We start from the raw sequence: 26,825 nt of genomic DNA on the forward strand, positions 1-26,825 counted from the left end.
ATCCAATTATATTGTAAGAGTCTCAATCGAGTGTTTATAGTTTGGGTTTGCGCTTTCAAACATATTGTGCCCCACTCGTCCAATGAAATGTCTTTATTTAAATCTTGCATCCATGCTTGTCTTTTATTTTCAGAACTTTCTTTATGATTCTGTACCAGTATATTGTATAAATAAACATATAGTTAGTACACAGACAGGCATACAGTCTCTAGCATACCCAACGCGCTTATTTTTATTTTTATTTATTTTTTATTTTTTGCCGAGTTTGCCGTCTTGTACAAAGCTTACCTCATTCGTGTGCAGCAATGGATGACAATGCAGTGGTGTAACTTTGTTTTAAAAAGTGGGTGGGACAGGAGTGTGTGTGGGGGGGAGGGATGTGGGGGGGATTTGGTGGAGACTGCGTATTAATGTACAATAATAAATGCACAAAATTTATTAACAGAGAATTTTTTTTAATGTGATGATTTAATCCTTACATCTACTGCAATACAATACATTGTTAGTCTTGAGAGTATTTACATTAGTGAATAAATACGTGTATCCGCAACAGGAATTAGTTTGTCCTAATGTTTCTTGTTTATTAGATGCATCCGTGCCACGAGATGTTTCAAAAAGTGGGCGGGACAATATCGACCCTGGCAAAAAGTGGTGGGGACATGTGACACCCCCTCCTGCAAATTACACCTATGATGAAACGAGGCTTTTACTTATTTATTTTTATTTTTATGTTTACATGTGAATGTTGTACACCTCCCCATGTTAACAAACTTTCAAGACTATTAAGTTTATAAATGGCCAAATTATAAATACAGATTTATAATTATCTTTGTTAAGAAATGCTCACTTTATATGTAGCTTGGAGTGACGCTGTACAAATGCTTCCAGTGTAAATACTCGCGTGACGTAAAAATCATCATCGGAGGGTGTACACGGAGGCTCTTTGCGGACATCTGCATGCCTCCAATTTTTGTGACCGCGCAGACAAGTACACCCGTCCCACCCGCAAATTACGCCTATGATGACACAGTGCTTTTATTTATTTATTGCACATGTGTGGAACACGTCCACCGAGAGGACCCCAGCTACACTTTCAGTATAAATACAAGTAGTCCTCGTCCGGACTAGAGTATAACCAGGGCTTTAGTCTGAACCTCGAGATGAGACTGAACGCGGGTTTCCTTGTGCACAGATATGGCATATGATATGATGCTGCACACAAATATTGCTCCTACATAACAGCTTATTTTTATCAGTTCTTTTGTCTTTGGATCATTATATTTCTCACAGATTTCTGCTCGTTCTAAATCAGATACAGATAAAGTAGCACAGTAAAGATTGTGAGTGATTTTAATTGTACCTGGCAGCATCTCTCTACTGATAGTGAAGCTGTGTGTTTTAGTTACTAAGAAATATATGATAAAACTGTTCAGTTTCTAAGCTATTTTATTGATGAATCACAGAACAGTGTTGTTCGATCTCTTCATCACTGTAAAGCTTAAACTACCGATCAAGCATTTATTCAACATGTCATCTTGAATGACTGTGATGTTGAATAAAGTTAATAAAACAAAATAAAGCAAAGCAAGTTACTGTGTCTGTGAACACCATTGACTCAAACTAATACAACTGAACCACCAAGTAGTGGGAAAATAAAAATATTTATCAAAATAGCAATTCGCATTAAGGATTTAATCCAGTAAAAAAATGTTAAAACTGCAATAAATGCACAGCTGTCTGGAGAGTCTCTCAAAACTTTTATATTTTATTCCCTCAGAAAACTGAACTACATTTTGCAAAATTTTAAATATTCATTAGCTGAAGAAACAGTCAGGAGCTCATCTGATTTCAGATATTAATCTGAATGATAAAGTGATCGGATTATCGCTCTCTCAGGAGCTCATTGTATTGAGATTCAGTGTTCAGATCATGTCATCCTACGTTCCTGAGGGCAGAAAACTGGAAACCCACTGTACATGTCTTTATTGTTTTATTTATTTATTTAATATTTCATCTCTTCCAGATTTTCTGGCTGTAATCTCTCAGATCAGCATTGTGAAATTGTGTCTTCAGCTCTACAATCCTCAAACTCTGTCCTGAGAGAGCTGGATCTGAGTAACAATGACCTACAGGACTCTGGTGTCAGCTTCATTTCTGATGGACTGAAGAGTCCAAACTGTCAGCTGCAGATCCTGAGGTATTTAAGAACATATAATGGATAAAGTACAGTCAGACGGTCACAATGTTAATGTGTGGCTATAGATGATCTGAAGATGATCTGACTATTGATGTGTGTTTGTTCTGTTCTCTTCCAGACTTGTTTGCTGTAATCTCACTGCTCAGTGTTGTGACAGTTTGTCTTCAGCTCTACAATCCTCAAACTCTGTCCTGAGAGAGCTGGATCTGAGTAACAATGACCTACAGGACTCTGGTGTCAACTTTGTTTCTGATGGACTGAAGAGTCCAAACTGTCAGCTGCAGATCCTGAGGTATTTAAGAACATATAATGGATAAAGTACAGTCAGACGGTCACAATGTTAATGGGTTTCTTAGCTGATCTCTGTGTGTGTGTGTGTGTGTGTGTGTGTGTGTGTCAGCAAATTGGGCAAAACTGAGCAATTTGCAGGGTATCCGCGGGGCATTAAAAAGCATTAAAAGTCACTAAATGGATTTTGCGAAAATTAAGGCCTTAAATGGCATTAAAAAGCATTAAATTTTATTCCTAACGGCATTAAATTTTTTTTATATAGTTTTTAAGAAAAATAATACTACCAGTTTATTTTGAATATAGCCTTCATAATTAATAACTGATCTGCTGTCGCAAAATATGTACATTGGTGTGATACGCACGCAGAACCAGTTTGGTAATTGCCTCCGGCCGGTGCAAAATTGCCGTAACGCTGGTTTGGACAGCGGTGGCCTGGGGCCTGGAGACGGAAGGCTGCATCAGTGTTGCCAACTTACCAGCTCTTCAGACCCCTTTAGCGACTTTTTTCTAAGAAAGCGCATTATGACGAATACAGCGACTTGTTAACCTCATCTATCTTCTGAGACCCCCCGGTACTGCCGCACGAGCGCGAGATCTTGCTTTCCTGCCGCAGGCGTACCTCTCTCTGCGTCTGCTGTTCAGTGAGTGGCTGAGAGGAGCAGCGCATTCAGTTGAGGCTGTGCGAGTGTGCGCTCTGTCACAGAACAATAATAATACATTTATTTTGTATAGCGCCTTTAAAAGTTGCTTTCTCAAGGCGCTTTCCAAGAAAGCTACAAAAAAGAAAAACACAACAATATAAGACAATATATTATACAAATCAACAAGAAATAAATCACAAAACAATCAAATAAAAGCTTTCCTAAAAAAGAATGTTTTGAGCAAAGTTTTAAAAACAGCTAAAGAATTGCCATCCCTAATGTCAGTTTGGAGAGAGTAACCTTGTTTTGGGGACAGCTAAGAGACGTGCTGAGAAGACCGTAAATTGCGAGTTGGCGTGTAAGATGTTAAAAGATCTGCCAGATACTGTGGAGCGAGACCATGCAGAGCCTTATATGTAAGCATTAAAATTTTAAAATCTATACTGTATTTAACAGGAAGCCAGTGCAACGTCTTCAAAACAGGAGTTATATGGTCGCCAGCCCTAGCCCCAGTTAAAATTCTAGCTGCTGAATTCTGCAAGTATTGCAGTTTTTTAAGAGAGGATTTGGACACTCCAGCAAGGAGAGCATTGCAATAATCAGTTCGTGAGAAAACAAAAGAATTAATCAATTTTTCAGCAACAGAAAAGGACAACATAGGCCGAATACGTGCAATATTTCTAAGATGAAAAAATTAGGTCTTTACCGTGTTCTGGACAGAAGGCTCGAATGACAGAGTGACGTCAAAGATAACACCGAGATTTTTTAGTTTACTGTGTAGCTCTAGGGCAACACCATCAACTGAAAGATCTGTAGAAGCAGCATTTCGCAGTTGGTGGGGAGAGCCAAGAAGCATAACTTCAGTTTTAGAGCTATTCAGACAGAGAACATTTAGACATCCACAACTTAATCTCAGAAATACAGCTGGAAAGATGAGGGACATCCACAAATTGACCAGGTTGAGAATGTATATAAATCTGAGTATCATCAGCATAGAAGTGGTAGCTGAGGTTAAGGGATCTTAAAAGCTGACCAAGAGGATAAATATAAATGCTGAAAAGCAGGGGACCAAGAACTGAGCCCTGTGGGACACCAGTACAAACAGGGTCCACATCAGATCTGAAACCATCCATAAAAACAAATTGAGTGCGACCTGTGAAATATGACCTAAACCAATCTATGGCAGTTCCAGATACACCAAAGACAGTTTCCAGTCTATTTAGTAAAAGCATGTGGTCAACAGTGTCAAAGGCTGAAGTAAGATCGAGTAAAATGAGAATCGAGAGAGCGCCAGAATCAGAAGCTAACAGTAAATCATTAACAACTTTAACCAGGGCTGTTTCAGTGCTGTGCAGTTTCCTAAACCCAGATTGAAGGGGCTCAAACAGATTATTGACCGTTAAATGGTTGTGTAATTGAGACGAAACAACACCCTCTAAAATTTTAGCAATAAATGGAAGATGAGAAATTGGACGAAAGTTACTGAGATTGTTCGAATCACTGTTTTGCTTTTTTAATATGGGAGTGACAGCAGCAGTTTTAAGTGCTCTTGGCACAACACCAGTAGCCAAGGAGTCATTTATTATAGTAAGAACAACAGGGCACAATTAACCAAAACAGGATTTAAATAAAGTAGAAGGCAGGGGATCAGGTATGCAAGTGGAAGCTTTCATACAAGATACCTGTGCACAAAGAGACTCAGAGGTGACTAAGGAAAAATTAGAGAAGGGTGTACAGGAAAAACCTGGCAGATTAACTGTAGAAACATGAGGTCTAAAAGAACTAAGAATATCTTTGCGAACGTTATCAATTTTTAAACTGAAGAATTAACAAATAAAATAGATACTATTGCTTCTAACCTGAGTGATCATTTTACGTGTATACAGGGTGCGATTTGTAGGGTGGGGGTGGGGTGGGATTATTTTTATCCCTGGTGATGCTACTCCACAAACCACCAACAGAGCACATAAAATACCAAAAATAAAAATATTTTTAAAACATCGGCAAGTAAAACGCATTTATATAGAACTGTCTCTTTACGACCACAACAAACGGGACACTTTTCAGACGCGCATTCCGACTTCGCCTCAGCGCCAGGCACAAGTCAAACGAGCGCAGAAAAGATAGAGAGGACGAGGGAGCTTTACTTGAACAACAGTGAACTGCGGTCAGACGAGATGTTGTCAGGCTATGTCAGTAAAACTCAGAAAAATGAACAAGACTGTCCAATCAGCCGTTATACTGTGCTCACGGCACGCACTCAAGAATTGCACGCGCAAATGCGGAGGCGCGCGCTGCACATTACTTTATTATAGCTTAAATAAAGCGCAAATGAAACTACGAGCATGCACTGTCGTTCTTCTGTTGTAAATTAAGTCATGAAATTACCAAACATGCAATTAAAGCTGCCTCAAAACTGCATGCATAGGCTATTTGTTGACATTGTTTCAAAGCAATTTTTATCCAATTTGTTGGCCTTAAAACGTCTTAAAATGCACGTCTACACCAAGGAAATCAACATTTTTTCGGGGGAGCATGCCCCCTTACCCCCCTAGACTAGTAAACTACATTTTCTGACCTCGGTAATTATGAAACCCTGTGTACGGCTCTGCTTCTATTTTACCTAACGAAATATGAGGTAAACGTGTATTTCTCCAAATGTGCGCACTTTGGGATAAAACGTTTGTGTATGCACTGTGATCAAAAATGAATAGGAGCAAACGCGATTGAATGTAGAGGTTTGTGTCTCGTTATTCTAGTAAAAAAAATCAATAACTACTGATTGATTTTGCATGATTTTGCATTCCTATTAGAAATTAAGAATTATTAGTGTCATTATAAATAGTGTTGCAAATATCGAAGCTATCTAATCTGTCTAATACTTCAAAACTCAAGGTTAAATCAGAATATTTATTGTAAAAATGTTTCTGTAACAGGCAGCTGCCAAAAATTAGTATATAGGTCCACTGTGGTTTGTGATTTATTTTCAAAAGGGAAAAAAAGACAAAAAAAAAAAATTTTTTCAAAACATCCCCCTCCATCCCCACCCACCCTGCGTGTATATATAATATAAAGACATTTAATGTGATGTTGGCTATGTGTATGGTGATTTTGTCAGACAACGTCTCTATTATAAATCAGGATTTTAGCATTTATTTATTATCATAGATTTTAGATTTTAGCGCTGGTTTAACATGTCAGGGCTCGACATTAACGCTTGTCAAATAGTCTGTGTTAAATTGATTTTTTGAAGGGTAAGTGAAAGAGAATTTGACTTGCCCGGCTTGACAAGGAGCCTGATTCAAAATGGAGTTTTTATAACTTGATACAGTTAAGCAAAATCACACGACCAATGCTGTTTTCCTAAATACAATCACGATTAAAAATGTGACACTGATTTCATTACTGAACGATTCAGCGTTTTGAACGAATCAGTTCAAAAATTCAATGACCTATTCATAAACAATTGCCTCATTCTTGAATGAATCAGCCATTGTAACGAATCGTTTGAACGAATGACTCAATGACTCACTTATTAAGACGGTCACTTGCCGCCACCTACTGGTGGTTTAGTTTCATTTTTAAAAGTATTATTTCCCCCCCAACATTTGTTATTTGTATTTTCAAAAAATATTTAAAACAATCCCATTACATTATTTAATACGTTGAATTTTTTTTATTGTTGTAAATGATTTGATTGGAAACAGCCCTTAGTGTCTTATTCTAATTGAATTTATTGATCAAATTTAAGAATTTAAAATGAAAGGTGAATCATTTTACATGAATCATACAACATGAATTTAAAGATGTCAGATGATGATAATCATACAGCAGATTTAAATATGTCAAAGCTGCAATATTCTGAAAGGATATTGCTTCAGAATAAATTTATATTTGCACCAAGCAACTGTTTTACTCGCACAAGTGAATGACCGATTTACTTGTTCAAAGGACAAGCACATGACAAAGCTTAATGTCGAGGCCTGCATGTAGTCTTAATAGGCCGTGTTTCAGTCACCATTTCATATTGTCTGACAACAAAAACAGAAAAATATATAGATGAAACAAGCAGCAGAGAAGCAAACAAATGTAAAGGGCTGATACTTGGCAGAATGCGAATGCAACAATGACATGATGAATATTCTAATTGCGGTATTATGTCATTTATCAACATTTATCGCCATATATATATATATTATATAATGGCATTAAAAAATTTAAAAATTGGAATTAAAAAGCATTAAATTAGATTTGATGAAACCTGTAGAAACCCTGTTACCCGTTTATTTTTTGGTGTAAATTTATATTTAAGCAACTGTTTTACTCAGACAATGAATGACCGATTTACTTGTCCAAAGGACAAGCACATGACAAGGCTTAATGTCGAGCCCTGTATGTAGTCTTAATGGGCCGCATTTCAGTCACCATTTCATATTGTCTGACGACAAAACAGAAAAATATATAGATAAAAATTTTTTATTGGGAGTTTGGCTGTATTAAAATACATTATGTGACAAAGAGGTAGCAGCAGAGAAGCAAACAAATGTAAAGGGCTGACACTTGGCAGAATGCAAATGCAACTTAATGACAGTGAATGATTAGATTTAAATTAGATTTGTAGAAACCGTGTACAAAGTGACGTAGTGCCATCAAGAAACTGTCAGCATCAACACTAGTCAGCAGTTCTAATTGAACACACCTAGTGGTTTGACATTTGAAAAGTAGTCCCCATCTCTTCTCAGTCTTGAGGAGATCAAACTCAGATGAAATGTTATACAGTTGACTACTACATGGAAAAAACAAAAAAACAAATAAACAAAAAAATTACTAGATGGGGAAAAAACACTCCCACTCCTTTCAAAATCCTTTCTTTGGGCCTGTTGCAACAGAAGTTCAATCTGAGTCTTGTCAAGAGAAGAGTGAGCTCATTCCATGATTTATATTGCTGAACATTTAAAGTCAAAGGGTTCTCTTCAGCATTAATGAGGCCACAGAACAAAGACTTTCTTAGCTCATTAACTGAGTCCTCAATCCTGTCAGGGAATCTTGGCCACTGATCTTGGTCAGAATAAAGGAAAGAAGGATCTTGACTCCAAAGGTTAAGCTTGGCTAGATCAGTAAGGCTCTTGCCTCTGGTGATGTCATCAGCTTGATTGCTGTTTGTGTCAACATAGTGCCATTGTTCAGGAGTAGAGTGCTCTAGGACAGGGGTCTCCAAACTCATTCCTGGAGGGCCACTGTCCTGCAGAGTTTAGCTCCAACCCAAACTCTGCAGGACAGTGGCCCTCCAGGACTGAGTTTGGAGACCCCTGCTCTAGGATTTCAGTAATGCGATTAGCAACAAGTACTGTAGCGACAGGTATCAGAACGAATCCAGTTGAGGACAGTCATTGAATCAGACCACAGTTTTGTTTGCTAAATAAGCAGGTCAAGTTCCCTCTGCAACAAATTTGCTAACTGAACCTCGGTGAGGGCAGCACAAAATTCAAGATGAGGTATGGAATTTGTTTTAGGAGGGGCAATTCTTGATCGTGCCATCACAAAGGAGACTAGAACTTCACTCTCATGGTTTACAATCCTCAGGTAGGCTACTGACCCATAAGCTTGTTCAGAGGCATCACAAAATACATGCAACTCTCTCCTAATGGAATTACCATCAAGTTCAACAGGACCATATGATCTCGATCTAGTTACCACTTATAGTACATTTGAACCCATAGTGTACTACAAGTGGTAACTAAATATAGTTTTTAAATACAGAGATAGTATATTAAAAGCATGTTTTAGTTCATATTTCATGGTGTCTCAAAATAGCACAGTTGAGTACACTTAGATGTTCTTAAGATTATCTTAAGAAGTACTAAAGAAGAATTTTTTGTATATTAAGTACAAAATTAGTGCGTGAAAATAGAGCACTTTAAGTACATTATAGAAGTGTACTTTTTTTCCACCTGGGTGCACATGGCGGTGACTCAGGATTAGCTTGCTCATTATGCTGCTCCTGCAGACAATATCACAGTTCTTGGGCTAATACTGCAGCTGACTCTGTCACAGCAGAAGGGGCAAGTAAGTCCATATTAGGTGAGGATGGTGCAGATAAATGTTGGCTACTTGCTTCAGATGACCAAGAACTTCCTGAAGAGCACATTCAATTAACTTTACTGTTTACCTGCTTCACACTTTGGCCCAATTTCATAACAAGCTCCTTCATCTCCAGTAAGACAGGGTCACAATGTTCAGAATAACTCTCTGCATTAGATCCAGTACTGCTCTGGACTGGGGCTGAGGAAACTGAAGAACTAGTACGAGAAGGCTTCAAACTAGGAAGTGTCCTCTCATAGTCCTCAAGATAGACTGGAGGCTTGGTCTGTCTTGAAGACTGTTGACGAGATGATACATGGCATTGGCTAATTGATTGATCTTGGTCCATTGGAACGCTCAGCTCCGGCTTGAAGGACCATGTAAAAGACTCTTAGGACACTGCTGAATTGCAGGGGGAGCATCACAATGGGGCGTCAGTAAAAACACCTTGAGGCAATATCCATTTTAAAGGTTTATTTTCACCAATGACAGTACATAAGTCATTTCAATGGTGCATCAGACTGGTTTATTTGTACACAGCACCATGTGACAATTTCTGAGCAGCAAAGACAAGGAAAGGAAGTAAACCACTCTACTGAAGCAAGCCTTCTTAAATGTCACTAATTGAAGTCGCAACAGGCTGCAGCTGTTGAAAGTGGACGGGGCTTCAATGACATCAACAGTCTCATAGGGATTTTCAACATGGTCCACCTGTGTGTGTTTGTAGATGATCTGACTGTGTATCTGTAGATGATCTGACTGTTGTGTGTCTGTAGGTTGTCTGGCTGTATGGTGACAGAGGAAGGCTGTGGTAATGTGTCTTCAGCTCTGAGTTCAAACCCCTCACACCTGAGAGAGCTGGATCTGAGCTACAATCACCCAGGACAATCAGGAGTGCAGCTGCTCAACCACAAACTGGAGGATCCAAACTATAAACTGCAGATACTCAAGTATGTCAAACACTAATAATGACAAACTGAATGTGTGTGTGAATGATGCAGATTTACGTTAATGTGTGTTTGTGTGTTTATAGTGTGGATCATGGAGGAGAGGTCATGATGACAGCAGGATTACGAAAGTGTAGGTCTACAAACACTCACACTCTCTCTCACACACACACACACACACTGACATGGCATCACACGCAGGCGTCATCTCTGTTGCTCCGTCACGGCATCAGGTGTGTCATGAATGCTGGAGAGTCTGTGGAAGATGTGCTGTTGGAGGTGGCTGAACGCGTGGGACATGAGAATATTGTTTCTGCATCCTGAATGAACAAAGCGGTGGTGGTTTTTCTCAAGGATGAACAACTAGATGAACAATTAACGACAAGTATTTGAAACATGCTGTTATTTAGGTAACAAGTATTTATGTTTTAAACTCACGGACTCTTAATGTTAATTCTTAATTCCTACTGAGAGTGTAAGGAAAGGAAAGACAAGGAGTTGACTTTTGAGAATGAGCGAATGGTTGAAGGTAGGGCTGTAACGATTCCTCGATTAAATTCCTCGATTAAATTAAATTTCAGTTTGCCCGTGTCGAGTAACCAGTAAAATACCGGAAGTGGCGCTTTCCACGGAATTCATGAAACGCATTATTAGACCGTTTTCTAAGGCTGCACGATATTAAACCTGTTTAAAAATCATCATAAAGCATAATGCTATTGTGAATTTACAAAGGCTGTGAATTAATTAAATAAATGTATGTGTGCAGGTTTAATATATATGCGCTGTAATTTACATGCGTGTAGGTTATCTATGTGTGTCTCAGAACTTCACATGAACTGTTATCATTTACATGAGTGGCACGTCTCAAACTCAAACTAGATCGCGTTGTAAAGTGTAAAAACAATCGTCAGGCCACTGGCGCCCTCTGCAGGCATTTGTTATAATACATAAAGAACATTAGTTGTACAATTCAATACATTATGTATTTTGACAGTTTTGTTCAATAAAACCATACAATTAATTGCTTTTGATACTTTACATGAATCAATTATTGTTATTGCTATTATATATTTATTTTAAGTCATATGTGTAAGTGAATGTGTTTTGTTGTGTAAGCACTTTTATAATGATCGCGTTAGTAGTTGAGCTATATGTGCGACGAGCACCGCCGTGTTTGTTTACGCCGCAGTCAGGAGAATAGATCTGTCGGATTTATAACACGTGAATTCTTCCACTTCTTTCAAAATACACGGATGGATGTAAGTGTCCGGTGAATTGGGAGAAGAGTAGGGTAAACTTTGCCTTACACCATGTCCTAACCAGACGCGATGCCGCGACAAGCGATAAAAGGTATCTTTTCCATGTTAATCTGAGTTTTTGTCCTAACGAGCCGCGACGGCGACACGCGAATATTCTATTTTAGAAATAGTTTCTATTTCTCCGCCACATCGCGGCTGGAACAGCAACACAAAATATGAGAATGATAATGTCAGGTACTGTTTATGTGCTTTATTTAATGTTAAAAGCATCTGATGTGAGTTTGAATCATTCTGTGTTCCCAGCTTTTTAGCTGTAATGAAAACAACACTGGCTAATTCACCTCAGATCTTGAAAATAAATGGTCACAAGAACGTTCAAACTGTTAACTCAATGCGAACAAACAAGTGTATTTTATGACAAAGATTGGATCAGTCACTCCGTCTGTACTTTAAATGATGTTTAAATGGTGTAATATTTATGAATTTTACTATGTACTTGCCCATTTCATTGTGTCTCTTGCCATGAGAGCCGCCCACACTCTCCTCTGATTGACTGTGGTTTTTCATTGAATTTATCACTTCTCATTGTCACGTCGCGTCTAGTGTGGACAGTCAAATTGCTCGTCACTGGAATCTTATCGCATCGCATCTGGTTAGGACATGGTGATACTCACAGTTTGTAGTATGTATCTGATATGAATATAACACGTCGTCTAATTATAATGGAAAGGATTATTATTTCAGCTTCCATAGACATCAGTGTATATTTTACAAACTCTAAATGTATTGTCACTAGTACTTATGTGTATTTAAATATCTGAAACCTCGAATTACTCAAGTAATCGTTAGAATAATCGAACGATTACTCGATTACCAAAATAATGGTTAGCTACAGCCCTAGTTGAAGGAGATGCTGCAATGAGCCGTTTTTAACTAGTTATCAGTGCCGGTCACCACCAGGGGCTCATTTTCTCTCAAAGATGATTTCAGTAGTGTATCACTACATAATGTGAACATAACTGTGCATTCAGCTTTAGAGGAGTCATGTGGAAATATCTTTCTATTAATACATGAGATTTATATTTATTTAATGACTGTTTTGGACTCAGACATCATGCAGTGATGTAATGACATGTCTTGACACGTGACTATTAATTCAGATACAATAAAATCTCCAAACTCTCGTCCACACTAGAGTTTACAAGTGTTTTCCAAAAGCTTCTCATTCACACTGAAACATCAGAAACGTTAAATTCACTTTACTGCACGTGTGAAACAATAAAGCTCACTGAGATGATACAGACGATCAGACATAATAAAGTTTTCACACTATTTTTCTGGCAGGATCATTTTATTTATCAGAATATCTCAGCATTGACTGAAGCGTCCTGGTCGCTCTCACTCAACATTATATGTTGGTCTTAAACTCAGCTGTGCTCATGTTTCGCCACAGGACAGCAATTGTGAGTGAATTTTCTGTCATGTTTGCAGGACTGTGAAATGAAGAGTGAACAAAGTAACGTATCTTTAGCAACAGTGTGAAAGTGAACAGCTCATAACAGACACAATACCGGTGTAAACACAGATATCTATCGGGACAGTATGCGTCACATGACTAAACATGTCTTCAAATACCTCAGTTTTCACAGTCACACTACAACACGAAAACAGCTTTATCAAAATGATCCACTCGTGAGAGCGTCTTCAAAAAGCTCAGTTTTCACAGGACAAAAACACCATCTCAGTGTGGACAGAAGGACAAAACAGAGAGAAAAAGATGCGTTTTAAACTAAAACATATTAGTGTGGACAAGACCTATGGCTTCAAATCAAAGATATCTGTCCAGAGCAGAAACATGACAAGAATAATGCAGATTATTTTGTAATGTTTTAAATTCTTATCTTGTTTAGTCAATGAATTAATTAAAAATCAACATTAGTCCATGTTTTCCATTAGAAATGCCCCATGATGAAATGTAATTTTAGTTTAGTACACATCGATAATCAAAACGTTCTTATATGTATTTCAGTGGCGGCTGGTCAATAGAGTCAATCTACTGAATACAGACAACTTCATTATGAAGAAAAATAACAAATGAAAAATATATAATCATAATTCATGACAAAATACTGTTATAAACTAGGTTAGTGGATAATTCAGCAGCAACAGTTCCTCTAGAATAAGAGCTCAAATGAATACACATAAGCTTAATTTGTTTAAAGCTTTATATAAATATAATAAATAATTAGCAGCAAAATATGAGCAATTTTGTCTCTAAAAGGTTTTCACTATGAACTGAATTAATCTGGAGCGAGAGATACAGGGGGAGTGGCTTTATTGCATCAGATACGTGTCACTTTACTCACAGCTGATTGGTCGAGTTTGGGTTTGTGATCTCTAACCCAGAATAAAACCTGCTAGCCGTGCAGCGTAAGTTACCATAGCAATGAAACCCGCTAAAAACCAATCCACCTTCATGAGCCCGAAAAACCAGAGTTTGCTCAAACTAATCTTGAACTTTCCTGGGTAGAAACTGAAACCGGCTTTGTGCAACAGGCCACAGAAGTCTAGGACCGGCACTGCTAGTGAGGTCTGAATCTCTAGTCTCTGTTCAACAGCTTTCACTGTATTAGTGAGGACATTTGTGAATCTGGAGGACATTTTGTCAAAGCTGTAAACACACACACACATCTTCACTGTTGTTGTTCTTGATGTTTCTCTCTTCTTGTGTTCAGATGCCTGTGATCTCACACTGGATCCAAACACAGCACACACTCGACTCGTTCTGTCTGATGGGAACAGGAAGGTGACATATGTGTCAGAGTATCAGCCGTATCCTGATCATCCAGAGAGATTTGATGTGTGTCCTCAGGTTCTGTGTAGAGAGAGACTGACTGGACGCTGTTACTGGGAGGCTGAATGGAGCGGAGATGGTGCTGTAATATCAGTGACATATAAAGAAATCAGCAGGAAAGGAGGGAGTGATGACTGTGAGTTTGGATTCAATGACAAATCCTGGTGTCTGTACTGCTCTGATGGAGGATTCTCTGTCTATCACAATAACAACAGCACTGATACACCTGCTGTCCGTTCATCCTCTAAGAGAGCAGGAGTGTATGTGGACGTGTCGGCCGGCACTCTGTCCTTCTACAGCGTCTCTCACACACACACACTCACACACTTACACACACTCAACACCACATTCACTGAACCCCTCTGTGCTGGATTTACTGTTTATAATTTTTCCTCAGTGTCTCTGTGTGATATTAAAGGATAGAGAGACACTCTGTAAATCCTCTTTCTGATCTTCACACACACTCATCAAATCTCACTTCATTACATTTGTATTCATTCATTTTTAATTTTCATTCATTCTGAATCTGGAATAAACAGAGTAATAAAGTTGCTTTAATATTCATATTGTAAATTGTTCATCAGATTGAATAAAAGTACATTTGAGACTCATTTAATCCTGAACTGGTTTGTGAATGACTGATGTGAACTGATGACAGTATGAATGATCATGAATGTGATTCAGATCAGCAGAATGAGTAAATCCCGTCGTCTCCTGATAGTGTGAAGGAGAGAGAGAAAGAGAGAGAGAGAGAGAGAGAGAGAAAAGTGAAAGTGCAGAAACTCTTTAAACACAGAGATGATGATGTCATCAGTGCTGCAGTGTCGTCATGGTAACAGCCAATAGGAGCAGCTGCAGACAGACACACAGATATTGATATCTCTGCTTCTGTAGATGAAATAACCGTTTTCAAACACACATTCAGCACATTCACCCCAGAACTGAGCTGTTTAACGTTCAAACTGAGCTGAAAATGAGCGTATTTCCAAAGGATTAATGGACACTGTGTTGATCCACTGCGTCCGTTGGGATTTGACACAAATGATGATAGTTCATGGCTGATTTCAACATCTATTTCAGCATCACCAACATCACTAACAGTGGTTTAGTCCAATAGCAGAGCTGCTCTATTTCTCCTCAATAATAATAGCTCTGAACTCTTTAACCCTTTAAGCCCTGAAGGCATTTTTAGAGTTGTTTCTGAGTGACACACAAAAGTAAACACTCATAACTCCAAAACTATAGCAAGAAGAGTCTAAAGATCAGTATCGTTTGGAGACGGAGTAAAATCTTTGCGTGGCAGGGGCAGCTGCCACTGAGACCTGTCACAGATACACGTTCTATGGAGAATGGTAGTGATTGGAGCGATTTGACAGCTGACCTCATCAGCTGGTCGCAGCACTATGCCTACGTGGCCTGACTGAACTAACGCTGCGCTCGATTACAATTTAAAATAATGGTTGGAGTAATAATGTTTTTTTTTTTTCTATATAATATACTTTAAAGTGTAATTTATTCCAGTGATCAAAGCTGAATTTTCAGCATCATTACTCCAGTCTTCAGTGTCACATGATCCTTCAGAAATCAATATGATAATTTATTATCAATGTTGGAAAATGTTGTGCTGCTTAATGTTTGTTTTATAACCTGTGATACATTTTTCAGGATTCTTTTAATGAAAAAAATTAAAAAAAAAACAAAAAAAAACAGCATTTATTTAAAACAGAACTCTTTTGTAACAATATACTCTACCGTTCAAAAGTTGGGGTCAGTAATTTTTCCTTTATTTTTTTGAAAGATAGTAATACTTTTATTCAGCAAAGATAAAAAGTGACAGTAAACACTTACATTGTTAGAAAAGATTTATATTTTGAATAAATGCTGTTCTTTTTAACTTTTTATTGATCATTGAATCCTGAAAAAGTATCACACAAAACAAATAATAATATTAAGCAGCACAACTGTTTCCAATACTGATAATAACTGAGCATCAAATCATCATATCAGAACGATTTCTGAAGGATCATGTGACACTGAAGACTGGAGTAATGGTTGGTGAAAATTCAGCTTTGATCAAGGAAATAAATTATATTTTAAAGTATATTAAATTAGAAAACCATTATTTTTAATTGTAATATTTCACAATATTACTGTGCTTTCTGTATTTTTGATCAAATTGGCTTGGCTTTGAGCAAGCTTGATGATCATAAGAGACTAGTAGTAATCTGTAGTAGTAAACTGTATCTAAATCAATATTTCAATAACAATGTTTACATACAGTCTTTAATGTCAGTGATATTATAAACCACTGGAGAAATGTGAGAGAATATGGGGACAGGGCTACTAGAACTTTGGGCCAAAAGTACAGTTGTTCAGCGGGCCTCCCTCTTCATACAGGATGACACTCCTACTGATGAAGTGCCATCAAAACCATGGTGGATTTGAACATTTCACCCTTTAAAAGAGAAATAAGACACGGGTATAAGCTTTTCAGAAATGTCTTTTCAGAAACAGTAAAAGAAAGACTTACTCCAAAGCAATGTTTGACTGTAAAGCCATTTCTGCCTGGAACCTGTGAAAGCCCTCAGTCTTCTGCAGCATTAACAGTGTTAGCTTTAAAAAACAAGAAGATACAATTATGAAAGATATATGTACAGTGCATTTAATGATATCGTCCATGTACTGTATCAAAGTGTCTGTATATATACCTCAGGGGTCAAAACTTCAAGAACGTAAGTTGTGTTGTCCAGGGAAACCCTAGGCAGCTGTGTTACTGTGTATATTCTTTCAATTATCCTCTCTGTCTGTAGCAAAACATTTGTTAAATTTGTACATAATAACATTTATTTAAATAATGCTTTAAAAATGTATTACAATTTGTAGAGTAAATTCGTAATTCTCTAATTTTTCTGTAGAAAATCTACATTGACAGTATACGTTCCAATGAAATATGAGATGTTAAAATAACGTCTGATATATACTTTCTTATGCATCTGTACAGTCTTGTGTTCTTAAGGTACAACATAAATAAACTTATTTTAACTATATAAATTGTTAAACAAGGCATCAAAAAAACAAAACTTTTTGCTAAGTTTCATCCTCAGCTTTGGAGAAAATGTGGGATGTTGAAATAAAAACATCCTGCTGGATCGGATTGTGCCGTTTCTCAAGCCTTCGTGCGATCTCTGGAATGTTACCAAAATTAGACAAATGTAAGAAATGTAAACTTTTCTAGCTCTAACAGATTATATTGCTATACAATATGTGAACACATGAAAAACATTACAAAAGTGAAAAGTCAGTGAGAGACTACCTCTTTGTAAATAACAATACTAAAAATGATACAGCTATAGGATATTAGTAGTAAAATGGTTTGCTTAGTAATTTGTAATATTTACCAAGACCTCTTGATCCTGTATTACAAGGTCAACCAACCAGCCGTTCTTCAAGAGTGCCAATGTTCTGTAAAATCAAAGTGGTATTAAAACATATATTGTACTTTTTAATGAAGGTGTAACATACTTCTCAAAGGTATGCACATGGTTAGTGTCACATCCACAGCTAAATGATGTTTCCTCTGTGATCGTTTCAAGGCTGATACCAGCACAGTCAGAATGCAGCCATTTTTTGCAAAGGTCACACTGATTTGTGGGTGCATTACTCTGCATACAGATAAATGATAACAATGAGTGTAACTGCTTAATCAAAATTGTAGATCATAAGGAAATTAAATAGTCATCACATACTTTGATCGATATTTTTGATAAATGCAAACTCCTACATCCTGGGCCATACAGCTGGTCTGTGTTGCACTCTGGACTATTTTGACTTCGGGGGGAAAGTCCTAGGATAAACTTTCATGTTAAGCTTTGCATACTCTGTAAACTGTAAACCTTTTGAATTTCAAGGGTTACCTCTGGTTGCAGATGTTTCACCATGCATGAGGCGTGGTAAAGACGAAGGTATCCCATCTGTTCAGTGTGCAGAATTTCCTGGCACATTTTAATACTTTTAGCTTCCATCTCTGCCATCTACTCCAAAAATGATTTAACAGAATCAGTTATATTCAACAAACATGTATTATATTAGAGAATATATTAACAACATCAACATAATACAGTTAACTCACTGTGCATACGAAAACACCACAGTTCCTTCCATCGTCTCTCTGCCATTGCTGTGGACTGGACACAGTCCAATCGTCCAAGGATGCAATATTTCTAAAAGCATCTCTGAAAAAGGAAAAAAAGTACTTTAGTATATAATGTAAATAATTTATTATTTTAATTGTATTATAATTTATTATAATAACTTATTATGCAATGATTTATTTAAAAATCATAATGTATTGGGTACAATTTGTAATTATATGAAACAGTGTGTAAAAATAAGAATTACAATAAGAAAGTCTTACTTCAGAATTTCCATGTCACGATTGTGTATTGTCAGATATTGACTGGTGTTATCATAAACTCTGATGTGCTTTGTCATGTCAAAAACCTGTAAAGTAAAAATAACTAACATCTTTTATATATGAAAAAGCAATGTCTACTGCATTATAATATAGTGGCCCAGTTTCAAGCAGCCTAAAGCACAAAAGAAAAAAAAGGTAATAGTTTATTAGTATATTATTTGATGTTACCCAAAGAATGAAGTGGCATCCCCTCTCTGGGTTATCTCCAGATCCAACAATTCTTGGCAAAAGTATTTTCTGAATCTCTGAATCATTCTGAAATGAAGCAAACAGGAAACTTCAGAGACAGTTATGACAATATTATTTCAAACTATTAGTCTTAATGCTTATGCTGAAAAAAAAAATAAGTGTTTAAAAATTTATTTTGTAAATACCTCAAGAACTTTCAAGTGCACATCTGATACAGTTGCATTACTCTGCCAATCTCTGTGCCATAGAATGAATGTGTCTGTGTTCAAGGCCACGACCTGAAAGGCAAAATCACAGGTTTTAGTCTTTATATAACCTATAAATGGCACAGGTAAGTCATAGGTTCAGGGTGAACAACTTACATCCTTAGTCTCTTCCGCAATTTGAGCAACGCGGCAATTGACAGCCTTAAAAAAAGATTATTTTTTTAATATATAAACATATGTGGGGTGTTATCACATATTAACATAAAATCTAAGGAAAAAACAACTTTTATAATGCTTTATAGCATTTCGTACTTACATTATCAGATAGCCTTGCTATACCGCTTGTGTCACTCAACAAATGTGGGGGGAGAACAGATTTCAGGTCCCGCAGATACAAAATGGCATAGGAAGAAATCCTGGCAATTACTTCATTGTCATTCCTCTTGACAGAATACAGTTTGGAGATTGTCTCCTAATGTTGAAAAAGTACAATGAAATACTATTAACAGTACATGTTGATAGTACTGTTTTATTTGTTATTGTTGTTCATGGTTGTCATTTGCATGAAACTTCCAATGCTGTTACCTTGTGCCTCTGCTCAATAGGGAACATCGCCACAGAAAACTTCTTTCCCTCCTCAGGCACACTGTCCACTTTGGCTGGGACATGTGGATCTCTGCACTGTTGTTCTGTTTGTTGTGTGATTGTTTCTGCAATTATTTATGAATACATTACTATCATAAAAAATGTATGTGTAACAGCACACATTACTTTCGCATAATTACCTTTTTGGCCACACACCAGTTTGCCGTGTAGTCCTAGATGTATGTTCCCTTTCAGTCGGTCACGTTCGACGTACATCAGTAGTGACCGACGAATTGGGATATCGCTAGAGAGCCCTATCAGCTTCGAGTGAACTACAACAGGCCAAGCCAATCTCCGTGGGCCCCCCACTCCTCTAATGCATCGCAAACATGTTATGACTGTGTTCGTGGGTGGTTTATGTTTGGTAAAAACATGGCCACGTCGGTGCTCAGCGCCATGTGTCGTTCAGTTAGACGACCACGTTCACTCTCCCACATGGCTGGTAGCTTCTGGGTGGATTGCTGGTCCTTCTCATGGGGGACCTAGCATCTTAGTCAGGGCTCCAGCAGAGGATCAGATGTCGACTGCTACATTGGAGAGAGGGTTGTTGGGCTCTCGACATGAAGATGAGGCTGAGCGTCCCATGGTTGTGATGTGCTCATGCTGAATCAGATTCAGAGTTAACGACCATGCTTTCCCGGGCCCCTGGGGGCGTGGTGCGACGCGTACTCGCCTTGCCCCGCCCCCTGTCTTAGCCCGGACGTGCATGAAAAACTTGGCAGTTTGGAAGCCTTTTTTGGTGCCAAATATGGAACGCCAAAAGGGTCATAATCTGCATTAAAAGTTTTTTCTCTCTCACTACCCTCTGTGGTGGGGTGGCAGTGCTACGGGCACACCACCTCTGCCCTGCATGGGTCTTGGCCCCCGGCAAGTCTGTGGAAGGCCAAAGCACTCATTGCATATGGGTAGTTCTGAGTCGGGGTTGAGCTACGCATGATGCAAGTCATAGCGCAGGCCCCTGGCCAGACAATGTCCACCATGGTGGTCCGGAAACACCCCTGGCTAGCCTTGCAGAGGTGTGTCATCGTCTAAGTACACTTTCTCGATGCTCTCATCTCACAAGCTGGCCTAAAATCCAGCCCGCTCAGCCCGCAGCCAAGCCACTTGGCTAGCGAGAAGCGGTCCTGGAGAAACGGGTGACCTGGAGCTGAGGTAAACAGTTCTTCGGGAGACGATGCCCGCATCGCTCCCTCCCCGGAGGAGGGCCGGGTGGAGAATTTTGGTTTGTTCTGCCGCTGGCTCTCCGGAGACCAGCGGTGCCCACGGAGTAGAACTGTTTTCTAACCCTCCAGGTCCCAAGAGGGCGCGGCTGGCAGTGCGCGAGGCCCCACCTCGCCACTCTCAGCCCCCTCTCACTTCGCCAGCAGGTCCCAGTGTGTTGGTCGAGGCCGCCTCCCATGTGCCATCTCCCATTCACACTGCCACCTTGCAGAGTCTGACCACACTACGGGCCGCTATGCCGTCCGAGTCGGGTCCCAGCACTCTACCTCGCTGCCCCACGCCCGGTACGTCTGTGGTGCATTTGGTCCCGCTGGTTCGGTGTCTGGAAGCCTGGCTAGCGCTTTCCAGCCCGTCCCGCTGGCTCATTCGTACCATCAGACTCGGCTATGCGATTCAGTTCGCCCGGCGTCCCCCGGTGTTCAGGGGTGTCCATTACACTCATGTGTCCCTGGACAATGCACCTGTTCTCTGGGCGGAGATTGCTGTCCTCCTGGCGAAGGATGCAGTCGAGCCGGTCCCTCCAGCCGATATGGAGTCAGGGTTCTCCAGCCCCTACTTCATTGTACCCAAGAAGGCCGGTGGGCTACGGCCAATCCTGGAACTGCGTGTCCTGAATCGGTCCCTTCACAGGCTGCTGTTCAAGATGCTTATGCAGAAGTGCATTTTCAAATGCATCCATCCCCAAGAATGGTTTGCAGCGATCGACCTGAAGGACGCGTACTTTCATGTCTCGATTCTGCCTCGTCACAGACTCCTTCTACGGTTTGCGTTCGAGGGTCGGGCATATCAGTACAAAGTCCTACCCTTCGGGCTGGCCCTGTCGCCCCGCGTCTTTACGAAGGTTGCGGAGGCGGCCATTGTTCCGCTCAAGGAACAGGGCGTTCGCATCTCAACTACCTCGACGACTGGCTCATCCTGGCCAGCTCACGGGAGCAGTTGTGCGAACACAGGGACATGGTGTTAGCTCACCTCAGTCGGTTGGGTCTACGGGTCAACTGGGACAAGAGCAAACTCTCCCCCGGGCAGAGGATCTCTTATCTCAGTAGGGAACTGGATTCGGTCGCCTGGACTGCACGCCTCTCCAAGGAGTGCGTCCAGTCAGTGTTGACCTGCCTGAATACGCTCAAGCGCAGGACGGCGGCCCCACTGAAACTCTTTCAGAGGCTCCTGGGGCATATGGCATCCGCAGCCGCAGTCACGCCGCTCGGATTGCTTCATATGAGGCCGCTTCAACACTGGCTCCGCGGCCGGGTCCCGAGATGGGCGTGGCAGCGCGGTACGTTCCGTGTCCCCGTGACACCGAACTGCCGTCGCACCCTCACCAAGTGGTCGGACCCTTCGTTCCTGCGGGCTGGAGTTCCCCTCGAACAAGTGTCCAGGCATGCTGTGGTCCACACAGATGCCTCTGCCACGGGGTGGGGGGCCACGTACAACGGGCATGCAGCATCGGGTCTGTGGACGGGGCCCCAACTGCATTGGCATATCAATTGCCTCGAGTTGCTAGCAGTACGTCTTGCACTGGGCCGCTTCCAGGAGCTGTTGACAGACAAGCACGTACTGGTCCGCTCGGACAGCACTGCGGCCGTTGCGTACATCAACCATCAGGGTGGTCTACGCTCCCGCCGTATGTCGCAACTCGCCCGCCATCTCTTGCTATGGAGTCAGAAGCATCTGAGGTCGCTTCGTGCCATTCACGTCCCAGGCGTGCTCAACCGTGCAGCCGACGAGCTCTCACGGCAGCCTCCGCTTCTGGGCGAATGGCGACTCCATCCCCAGGTGTTCCAGCTGATCTGGCAGCGCTTCGGCGAGGCACAGATAGATCTGTTCGCCTCCCCGGAGACTGCCCACTGCCAGTTGTTCTATTCCCTGACCGGCGGCACGCTCGGCACGGATGCCCTGGCAATCAGCTGGCCCCGGGGCCTACGCAAATATGCGTTTCCCCCAGTGAGCCTTCTCGCGCAGCTCCTGTGCAAAGTCAGGGAGGACGAGGAGCAGGTCTTGTTAGTGGCTCCATACTGGCCCACTCGGACCTGGTTCTCGGACCGCACGCTCCTCGCGACAGCACCTCCCTGGCCCATTCCTCTGAGGAAGGACCTCCTGACTCAGAGACAGGGCACCCTCTGGCACCCGTGTCCTGACCTGTGGAAACTCCATGTGTGGTCCCTGGCCGGGACGCGGAGGTTCTGAGTGATCTCCCGCAAGCAGTCGCAGACACTATCACTTCCGCTAGAGCTCCTTCTACGAGGAACCTCTATGCGCTGAAGTGGAACCTGTTCGTCGAATGGTGCTCCTCTCACCAAGAGGACCCCCGATCATGTTCGGTCAGAACCGTGCTTTCCTTATTGCAAGAGGGCCTGGAGCGAAGGCTGTCTCCCTCCACCCTCAAGGTGTATGTTGCCGCTATCGCCGCACATCACTATGCAGTTGATGGTAAATCGCTAGGGAAACACGATCTGATCGTCAGGTTCTTGAGGGGGGCGAGGAGACTGAATCCTCCCCGGCCCCCCTCTGTACCCTCTTGGGATCTGACCCTGGTTCTTACATCTCTCCGGGGTCGTCCCTTCGAGCCTTTGCAATCAGTCGAGTTAAAAGTACTGTCCCTAAAGACCGTCCTCCTGGTTGCATTGGCCTCGCTTAAGAGGGTAGGGGACCTGCACGCATTTTCGGTTGACGAATCGTGCCTGGAATTCGGGCCCGGTGACTCTCACGTTATCCTGAGACCCCGGCCTGGATTTGTGCCCAAGGTTCCTACCACTCCCTTTTGAGATCAGGTAGTGAACCTGCAAGCGCTGCCTTCGGAGGAGGCGGACCCAGCCCTAGCTTTGCTCTGTCCCGTCCGCGCTCTGCGCCTGTACGTGGACAGAACGCGAAGCTTCAGGACCTCAGATCAGCTCTTTGTCTGTCACGGAGGCCAGCAGAAGGGAAAGGCTGTCTCCAAGCAGAGGATGGCCCACTGGATAGTGAACACCATCGCCCTGGCGTATGAGTCCCAGGGCGTGCCTTGCCCGCTCAGGTTGAGAGCCCAGTCCACCAGAGGAGTGGCCTCTTCCTGGGCACTGGCGCACGGCGCCTCGCTGACAGATATCTGTAGAGCTGCGGGCTGGGCGACACCTAACACATTCGCTAGATTCTATAGCCTTCGTGTAGAACCGGTATCTTCCCGTGTACTCGCTTCCACCAGCCGGTAGACGCGAAGAGCCCATTCTAGTGTCGGCTTGCAATGCCACTCCCACCCCCTGGGCCGGATATGTGCATCCTTTTTACTCCAGTCGAGTTCCCCGCTTAGTGAACCCTGTCGAGTTCCTCCGCCTCCCCCTTCGGCTCGGACATTGCGGAGTGTCTGATGCCAGGCCAAACCTCCGTCTCCGACGTTGACGTTTGGCTGGGTTCCACATGTCGTGACCCCTCCACGTGAGTGGTCCCATGTGTGTATTTGTCCACGGTCAACTCCCTACGGCGAGCCTGTGTCTTTCCCTAGCAGAGCCAGCTCTGCTGTCACCTGTCAGATGAGTCTCCCCCTACCCAGGTGGAGCCATCCCAGGGACTCCATATGCGTACTGCCCACGGCCAGTCCATATGTGTACTCTCCACGTAAATTCCTCCCCTACGGGTGGGTAGTGGTCTCCGCAGTGTCCCCTATGGGTTCGCTTCCCCAGTGTAGTCTAGTGGGTATATCGGAACAGCAGTAGACTCTCTCGGCATAAGCTCGCCCCCTTCCCCGTCCCACTGGTGCGCCGGGTGGCTAGAGCTTGCGCTGGGCACTGGAAGGGGTTCATACTGTGGCGCTTTATTTGGGATCCCAATTCGTCGGTCTCTACTGACGTACGTCGAACGTGACCGACTGAAAGGGAACGTCTCGGTTACGTATGTAACCCTCGTTCCCTGAAGGAGGGAACGGAGACGTACGTCCCGTCGCCACAGTTGCTGTACCCTCGCTGTAGTGCAGACTAGGTTGTCTCCTCAGCGAAAAACAGAGTGCGATTGTATCTGCTCCCCTATTTATACCACCTGGCGGGGGCGGTGCGCATTATGCAAATATCGCATGCCAACTTCATTGGCCTGTTGTAGTTCACTCGAAGCTGATAGGGCTCTCTAGCGATATCCCAATTCGTCGGTCACTACTGACGTACGTCTCCGTTCCCTCCTTCAGGGAACGAGGGTTACATACGTAACCGAGACGTTTTCATCTGTACGTTTCTGCATTTCCTTCAGAAATGCTGAGTTTTTCCTGGCATTATGAAGATGGAAATACAGGCGTAGTGAAAACATGTAGTGAGTATCTTTCATCTGGCACAATGAATACCGGCTTGAGGACAGCTCCCTATTCACTTGCTCAGCTTCTGCAGTGTTGATTAGAGAAGCCAGTTCAGGGATTGCTTTCAGACTTCGCAGTTTCTCCTCTGGTCGTTTTTGTTTTTTTTGGTGGAACCAATCATAAAAGGAGAAGCGGTCTGATGTCCCAGTTTCTGGATGTGGTTGTGAAAACTGTTCTGTTGTTGAGTGTTCTAGGTTAAGTCTTGTTTTCTTCTTTATGTTGGCAACCCAGTCAAGATTTACCCTCAACTTCCAAGCGGATGCCAATGATATGTTTGCCTCTGTTGGCTCACATACCCTCCCATCATGTGGCTGGAAAAATTGTTGATGTGTACGATTGTTGACATGTCTGGCAACACGTCCAGTAATGTCACATATGTACACAGTTGGAGGGTGTTTGAAACTCAGTAGGGCATCTCCATGGTCTCGAGCAGACTCCTGCCACCACAAAGGTGATGCATAGTATACCACTCCATGGGTGCATCCCATGTGTAACACTCCACCTGTATTACAACACATTTGACATGTAAGCTTAATTTATGGAACAGAGTAGGTGAGTTTAACCAAAAAGATACTGAACACTGACAAAACAATAAAAATTCTAATATATTTATCCCTAAAATAAATTATATACATGCCATAGACTAACAAAACCCATTTTACCTCCAGCTTTTTTGAGCTTCACAAACATCTTGGGATAAACATCCTTATAAAGGAGAAGCTCCTCAAGCCAGTTTATCATATCAGCGATTGATCCACTGGCAGACACTCCGAGGACATTGCAGGCTTTTGTCAGGTCGAAAAATAATTTACATTAAAAATGTTTAGGAATGCAATATTTAATGTACTGTAAGAAAATCATGTACATTGTACTTTACCGATTTTCAATCGAGAACTTGTAAAATGTGGTCCTCATCGATTTCCTTTGCAACACGACTGGTGCTGGCCCTGTCACTGTGGGATAGCCCTTTAAAAACTTCAGTTTTCAGTAAGGTATCACTGTTTCGTGTATGTTGCCCCATCCATGGAGCAAATGCAGAGTAAGACAATGCACTTCGAAATGGATTGCCAGATGCATCTAAAGTATGGAATTTGTAAGGTTAAAATTCTGTCATGTATGTTAATTAAGTACTAAAAAAATACATGGCTTCAACCATATTTTGAAACAATACAAAATTTTAACTTAAAATTAGTATACATTCATATTAAGAGTAATAAGATTATTAATGTTGCAAAATATCAAAAAAATGAACAGAGCACTTGTCAACGTATACAGTATATTATGCTTACCGTCACAGAGTCCGGTGGCTACAATTTCCTTCTCCAGGTTCTCCCACCTTGCTGCCCCATTAACCTCCGTTTCCTGTGGAGTGATATTATGTTTCTCCGGACGTTTCAAGAGATGGACTGGAAGTTGTGAAAAAAGGGTAGTGACAATATGCATGTGAATGTGGGATAAATTTTGCTAGAAGTTTTGAAATACATTTTAACGTAACTCTCACCTGG

General features: G+C 41.4%; 2 protein-coding genes and 1 pseudogene across 6 annotated transcripts in view; 1 reads left to right on the forward strand and 2 right to left on the reverse strand.

Moving 5' to 3' along the window:
• Positions 1 to 14,881, forward strand: part of LOC127507136 (NACHT, LRR and PYD domains-containing protein 3-like) — a 45,366-nt gene extending 30,485 nt beyond the window's left edge. Inside the window, exons 6-10 of one of the 2 annotated variants that reach the window (XM_051884072.1) lie at positions 2,024 to 2,197; positions 2,316 to 2,489; positions 9,987 to 10,160; positions 10,244 to 10,290; positions 14,152 to 14,881. In XM_051884072.1, the coding sequence (XP_051740032.1) occupies positions 2,024 to 2,197; positions 2,316 to 2,489; positions 9,987 to 10,160; positions 10,244 to 10,290; positions 14,152 to 14,693 (1,111 nt within the window). In that variant the 3' untranslated portion in view covers positions 14,694 to 14,881. The remainder of the gene's footprint in view (positions 1 to 2,023; positions 2,198 to 2,315; positions 2,490 to 9,986; positions 10,161 to 10,243; positions 10,291 to 14,151) is intronic. The other variant, XM_051884073.1, reaches the window with a different exon arrangement.
• LOC127507143 (von Willebrand factor A domain-containing protein 5A-like) overlaps positions 1 to 26,825 on the reverse strand; it is a 182,480-nt gene that overhangs the window by 75,081 nt on the left and 80,574 nt on the right. The gene's annotated exons all lie outside the window — the stretch shown is intronic.
• Positions 1 to 26,825, reverse strand: part of LOC127507150 (von Willebrand factor A domain-containing protein 5A-like) — a 182,288-nt pseudogene that overhangs the window by 74,390 nt on the left and 81,073 nt on the right.

This window comes from Ctenopharyngodon idella, chromosome 24 (assembly GCF_019924925.1).
Source record: "Ctenopharyngodon idella isolate HZGC_01 chromosome 24, HZGC01, whole genome shotgun sequence".
Taxonomy (NCBI): Eukaryota; Metazoa; Chordata; class Actinopteri; order Cypriniformes; family Xenocyprididae; genus Ctenopharyngodon; species Ctenopharyngodon idella.